Here is a 6,893-nt window from a genome sequence, read left to right as displayed (position 1 = left end):
GACCGAAAGCCAGATGAATTATGGGAAGATATCAAGATATCAAAAAGTTGAATGAGATGATGGGGTAGTCAAAGAAAAAGTATTCGTAAACAGCAGTTACCATGTTTTCATTCATGTGAAAATATTACTCACTCATTTTGTTATATGAAAACGAGAGGGTGTGTCAAAAGGCATACTATTGCCTGAACGTGTTGTACCTCCTACATCCAAAATAGCCCCAAGAGTCAATTGGCATAACATATATATCATATATGCCTATATCACCATGAGACTGGAAGAACTAGATGATGCCCAGCTATAACTGTCAACCACTTGGAAAGGGATCAGTGCCGGAGATCCTCGATAGAGTGGGAGGACAATGTGGAACAACTCAAAATCATAAAAGAAAGACCAGGCTTATTTGTCTGATAGAGCCTGGTGAGACCCCTATGGGCCCTCATTACCCTGCAGGTCTGGAATTGAACTCACTCCCTTGGCTTCTAGCCAAACAATAGACAGGCATCTAGGGTAAACATTTACATCAGGTAGATACACTTCTTAAAGCTATCATTCTTGGGAGATCAGAAGGGCAGTGTTTGCACAGACAGATAGTTCCAGGGGAGGAATGCAGAGGAAGGAAGGACACGGGGAATAGGTTACTACAGGGAAGAAGTCAGAAGAGAACTGGTACATTGTGGGGAATTGCAGTCAATGTCATGAAAACAGGATGTGTAGAAACTGCACATGCATTTGCTCTGTAAACTTTCACCCAAATCACAATAAAAATTTTAAAAAAGAAAGAAATAGCCCCAAGATATGAGATGGCTTGACCATGTTGAAGCTGTTTTACATTCTCTCCTCTTCCCCAGCATTCTCTTTGTAAAATGCCTTCAAGAGATGGTTAATGTAACAAGCATCATGAAACACAGAGCATAACATATTTCAAGAGCTTACAGCTCTTGTTGACTTACCACTTGGTGACTTACTGAGTCCCTGGGGTTATGAGGTTGTATTCTTCAGTAAGAATCATCACTCCTTCCTTGTTGCTTTCCCTTCAGAAGTAGGAAGTTGAGTTTGGCCACACAGAACTCTTGGAAATGGGATTTGATTTCTACAGACAGGCTAGCTTGGGCTTTGGCCCTTGACTGAAGCAACCTGGATTCCAGATGTGTCCTGAGAAAGTTGGGTGGGTGGGCACATCTGGTCTGGAGCATCATCTCAGATGTGGGTTTCTTCTTGGACTGCACATCTCTGGTTTCTTCCAGTGTTGGGATGTGTTCTGGTTACCTAGTGCCACTCTGACAAGAATATACCACAAATGGGATCGCCTTAACAAGCAGGAGTTTATTTTCTTAACAGTTTGGAGACTTTAAGTCCTAGTTCAAAGTGCCAGGTTGTAGGGGCTGGGTGAAAGCCCCTCGACCTTGGGCTTCAGCTCTGCCTTTTGCTCCTGGCCCACTGAAGCTAGAGGCATCTCTTCACTCAGGCAGCTACTGGCTGACAAGCCCAAGGTCAACAAATAAAATGGCACAGTCTCAATGTTACCAAACCACACAGCAGGCCATTGATTCATGTCCATTGGAAGTCACAGGTTTGGCAGAGCACGGCAGGCTGCTGACCAACGACTAGGCTACATGTGGTATTCAAGCGTGCCATAAGCTAGAGACTATCCCCAAGGAAGCAGACCATGTCTCAAGGCAGCTACTTAACTGCTCACAGTAGAATCCACCATGGAGTTGATTATGTCTCATCATGGGGAATACTACATCCAGCTGCCCAACCACTCAACCAAGCCCAGCCAAGTTGACACACAAACTTAACCACCACAGAGTGAGTCCTCAGACAGCTGACCCTGGCCCTCATATGTTGCCACATAAAATGGACATAAATCCTATAGGTGGTAAGTCATCTTCGAAAGGCCATTTAGCTACTCTGAAGAGGATTGTAAGTTTTCCTCCTTAGTTTTGCCACTTTGTTTGGTTCCATTGCCCTGTGGATGAAATCCAGACTCCTAAACATGGCATCAAGGGCCCTGCATGGTCTGGCCTCTGCCCTTGTCTCCAGTCTTACCTGACCACTTCTTGCTCCATTCACACTGATTCATTTACACTTCCCCCAAATACCCTGTGTTCTCCCTCCTCTATGCATGTTACTTCTCTGCTTGTGCTTCTCTCCTTCTCTGTCTTTTACACACACACACAAACACATGTGTGGGCGCACACACACATATACACAGGCACCTGGTCTCATTCACTCTGTTTTTCTGTCTGTCTCTCTCTCTCTTCTCCTTCTGTCTTATTTCTCTGTCTGATCCTTCTGCTGTCTGACATCTATCTATTCAGTCTCCAGGTCTCAGCTTAGCTGTTACTCCTAGGGAGTCTTCCCTAATGTCCAGTCAGTCATATTGAATTGGTTCATTTCTTGGGCAGCCCACCCCTCCATGTACACCCATCAGACAGGCAAATGATTCTTTATTACACTCTGTTGAAATTGCCTATCTTCCCCACCAGCCAGAGCAGGAATCGTCTGTCTTGTTCACCTGTAAAACCTTCCATAAATATTGGTCGAGGAAAGCTTTGTGGTCATGCAGTGGCTCCTGCAGTATTTGTGTGTACAGTGGACACCCGTTTTGTGAATGTGGTGATCTAGGGAAGATCCTAATGGGAAAACTACATTTGCACTTTGATGAGCATCCTTAATGATACTTTTTTCAACACATTTCAGGAAACTGTATGCAGAACTTTGCCAGGGCATCGTAGACATAGCCATATCCAGTGTCTTCCCACCTCCAGATGTGGAGCAGCAGCAGACCCAGCAGACTGCCTTCATCAAGCTCTGATGGACGGAGGTACCCACAGCTGCCTCAGAATAAGCAAGGGGTCTGGCTTCAGGGGAAGGTGAAATGACCGATGGCTCACTATCAAGCCAAAACAAGCAGAAAAGAGGCACCTTCAAGATGGAGCGAAAGCATGAGAAGAAAAGACAACTTCCCCAAAGAGCGAGATGCTGAAGATGTTTCCCAGATCGAGCTCTCTGCACTGCTGGGAAGATTTGAAAACTGAAGCAGATTTCTCTGAGAGCGAGCAAAATACTCTTCAAGGGAGAAAAACAGGGACTTGATAATTTTATGTTCTCATCCTTTTGAAAATCTTCCTTTTCTCCTAAGGCAGCATCGTGAGCAACAGCTATCCTCCCCAGGGAATGCAGACCATTTGGATGTTTGGTTGGTGTCTTTCCACCTGCTGCAGCCTTAGTGCCTTAGCGCTCTTCCCAGCAGCACCCCTTCTGTTCTGGGGCATGGAGCATTTGGGAGGTCACTGATGCGTCCCTGCTCAACATCCCCCCCACCAACACTCTGCCCCACTAAAGTCTGGACGTGCATGCACAGACATCCTGATTTCGTGCTGTGCAATGACCTCGCAGTGAAGTGGGATTTCCTCATCATATTCCTGATGGCGTTTGATCAATCATCTGTCAGGGTTGATGTTGGTTGGGTACCTAAACAGCAAACACTGCTCTCAGTCTGCTCTTTGCATGTTTTAGAAACAAAGCAGCAAGTCTGCCACGAACCTGTAAACATCAAATAAGTATGAAAGGAAAAACATGGCATCTTGCTTTGCTTACCATAGTGGGTATGTTGAGTCTTGAAAATGATGATTTGCAATTATCTTTATTTTAACCAGAGTTCTAAATGCACTTTTGCAAAGTACCCTTTTCTTCACCTTTTTTTTGGGGGGGGGGCGGTGATAACATTTTTGTAGAAACCTCTCTGGGGATTAGAGGGGAAGGTAGGATTCTACCTTTCCTCAACCCAGCAAACACTGCCTCAGGCACGGAGAGCTCTCCTCCCTTTTGTTTTCCCTGCCCTCCAAGCACCTTGCTGGAGGGTCAGGTTTTGTTCCCGAGAGGGTTCTACTACTGCATGTTCTGCAAGCATCAAAGGAGAGGCTCCAAATAAGTTTATGTCCCACCTAAATGGTAGAATTTTCTAACACTGGAAAGAAATGGTTCTGGAGATGCACACAACATCTTTTCTCAGCACATCTGTCCTATTAGATGGAGATCCACTTACTGGATCTACTAACATTTTATCAGAGGCTGTGTCACTAGTAGTGGAAAGAACAAGGTACCATTTGTTGTTGTGTTCATTGTGAGCTGAGGAAGCAGGCCCTTTTTCTAATACGCTGAAAATCACAGCGGACTCTGGAGACTATACATGTCCTCAAACATGATGAGATGTGGAAGCTTATGGTGAAAAAAGGAATAATGATAAAAATTATTTAATAGACACAGCAATGTGTGGTAACAAGATTTAAAGCATTATTTTGGGACTACAAAGAGAAGGGCCCAACCGAGTAGGTTCTCATGGGAATTTAGGATGACAGAATAAAAAGCTCTGGTGGTTATCCAGAATAGGGATAATGAAGTTTTTACATCCAGTCAGTGGAAGAAGTCAATCCTAGAGGCCCCACAGTTGATGGGTTAGTTTTGGGGAAGTCCTGAGGAAGGAATGAGATCTAAACAGACCGTGGAAAGCTGCATGCCCGTCCAGAACTCAGCATCCTGGCTTGTTTTGGCGGCCTGCTCTGGGGAAAGATATGGGATAGTGCTAGCCCATGCTAATACAGATTTGCGATTATCTTTTGGATCCAAATTACATTTGAGAATTTTTCAGCTCTTAAAGTGGCAAACAGCTAAGAATTTAGATGTCAGGAAGTCTGAATCTTGATGGGTTTGATAAGAGACCAATTTAAATAAATGGCATATGTGAGGAAAGTAAGCCTTAAAAAAGTTTTGCTTCCTTCTTCACATGGTATCAAACAAGTACGCTTTTAAGTGTTGATTTCAGATCAGGCAGGATGGCTGAGAACTGGTCCATACCCTTCCATGATGTCCTTGGCACAGATGGCCATGCCTCACTCCCCAGCCAGTACTGTCAGATGATGGGGGAGAAAGTGTTATTTATCTGGAGATGTTGATTCCAATCTTGGCGCTGTCATTTGCTTGCACAATGTCAGCTAAACCAGTTAATCCCTCTGTGCCTTAGTTTCTTATCTCATGGAGGAGAATGTTACCTGCCCCAGTGACTACCTCAAGGGCTTTTAGTGAGGATAAATAAGATTAGGAAGATAGATGCAAGTCTTTAGTACCAAGTACCAAGGCTCTCAACACTGGCCCCATGCTAGAATCACTTATGAAGCCTGTAAAAGATGTTGGAGCCCACACCTTCCCCTCCTGCTGACCAATTAAATCAGTATATTTTGGAAAATGCCTTGAATTGCAGCTTGAGAAGGAAGAACAAACATTACCATAGAAGAATTGGGCCAGGCTTAAGGCTTTTAAAGAAATTCTTTTCAGAAGGAAAGCCTTTTGTTAAGGATGACCAGATGTTAACATATGTATTCATCATGTAAGCAAGTGTGTCTAAGCAGGTTGTCATTGGAAAATGTCTCTGATCCTGGGCACCGGTTTTAGAAATTCAAACAGGCTTTCATTTACCTAGCTCTGGTGGTGTAGGCATTTGACTGCTAACCAGAAGGGCCACTCCTCAGAAGGAAGGTCGGGCCATCTACTTCTGAAGACAAAACTGCCTTGGAAACCCAAGGAGGGGTTGCTATGGGTCAGGAATGACTTGACGGCAGTGAGTTTGGTTTTGTTGTTTCATTTACCTAAACAAGTTTATGAAACTCAGAAAAAAATAAAAGCAGGCATGAATTTATAAATCTGCTAAATATATGTTAAGGTTATTAATTAATAAGAGAAAAGCTCCTCCCTCACACTTAACTCCTGTGGTAATTATAAACTCCATTTACCAAGAACATTTAAGTGCCTCAGTGTCTGTATGAAATATTGGAACAGGTATTGGCATATTAACTAGTGAATGTGATGTTTCACTAGCGCCTCAGGATGATTAGTAACTCTGGTGGTACAGTGGTTAAGACAGTCAGGTGCTAACCAAAAAAACAGTGATTCGAACCCACCAGCCACTCCATAAGAGGAAAATGAGGCAGTCCGCTTCTGTAAAGATTTACAGCCTTGGAAACCCTATGGAGCAGTTCTACTCTGTCCTATAGGGTTGCTATGATTTGGAATTGACTTGATGGCAGTGGGTTTGGTTTTGGGTTTGGTTTAGGATGATCATCACATAAATGGAACATCTGGTAATGGCGGGAAATGAACTGGGATTAACAGAATGCACATGGCAATGAAGTACAAATACGTTTTCCATTAACAGTTGAGGAAATATCAAGCAGGGGTGGATCTGGTCCTGTTGTGGGCATGGCAGGACAGGCTCCAGAATAGGTTCATTCAGCACGTGAGTGAGTACTGTAGAGAAAATTCAGTGATATGTCTCTGATCCTGGGCACAAAATATGTACATAAGAGAAAATATTCAGAAATAAGGCAATTTTATGGATGTTCAAAATGCCTGGAACATTAAAGTAATGATAATTCAGTTGTTTTTGTCCCCTTTGGTTCTGTGATCTTACTGTGGTATTTACTGCCCTGATATGTCTCTGGTTATTTAAATCCACAATATTGTTACACAGGGGTTGGCAAACTTTTTCTGTAAAGAGCTAGATAGTCAATATTTTAGTCTTTATAGGCCATATTGGCTTTCTGTTGTGTATTATTCTTTATATACTATTAAATGAAAATCATTTTTAGTTCATAAGCCATACAAAGGCCCTCTTGTAGTATAGTGGTTAGAGCACTTGGCTGCTAACGAAAAGGTCACTAGTTTGAATCCACCAGCTGTCCCATGGTAGGAAGATGAAGCGGTCTCCTCTGTAAAGACTTACAGCCTTGGAAACTCTATGAGGTGATTCTGCTCTGTCCTACAGGGTCACTATAAGTCTGAATCAATTCGATGGCAGTGGGTTTTTGTTTTATAGCCATTAAAATATATATAAA

General features: G+C 43.3%; 1 protein-coding gene across 1 annotated transcript in view; it reads left to right on the top strand.

Moving 5' to 3' along the window:
* TTL (tubulin tyrosine ligase) overlaps positions 1–2,818 on the top strand; it is a 47,199-nt gene extending 44,381 nt beyond the window's left edge. The window contains exon 7 of the mRNA XM_007959407.2: positions 2,704–2,818. Within this exon, the coding sequence (XP_007957598.1) occupies positions 2,704–2,818 (115 nt within the window). The remainder of the gene's footprint in view (positions 1–2,703) is intronic.
* Positions 2,819–6,893: the final 4,075 nt, after the last annotated feature.

This window comes from Orycteropus afer, unplaced genomic scaffold, assembly GCF_000298275.1.
Source record: "Orycteropus afer afer isolate SDZICR_OR568_19922 unplaced genomic scaffold, OryAfe1.0 scaffold00017, whole genome shotgun sequence".
Classification (NCBI taxonomy): domain Eukaryota; kingdom Metazoa; phylum Chordata; class Mammalia; order Tubulidentata; family Orycteropodidae; genus Orycteropus; species Orycteropus afer.
Note: the sequence above shows the minus strand (reverse complement) of the source record. Positions and strands in the feature narration are given on the sequence as shown.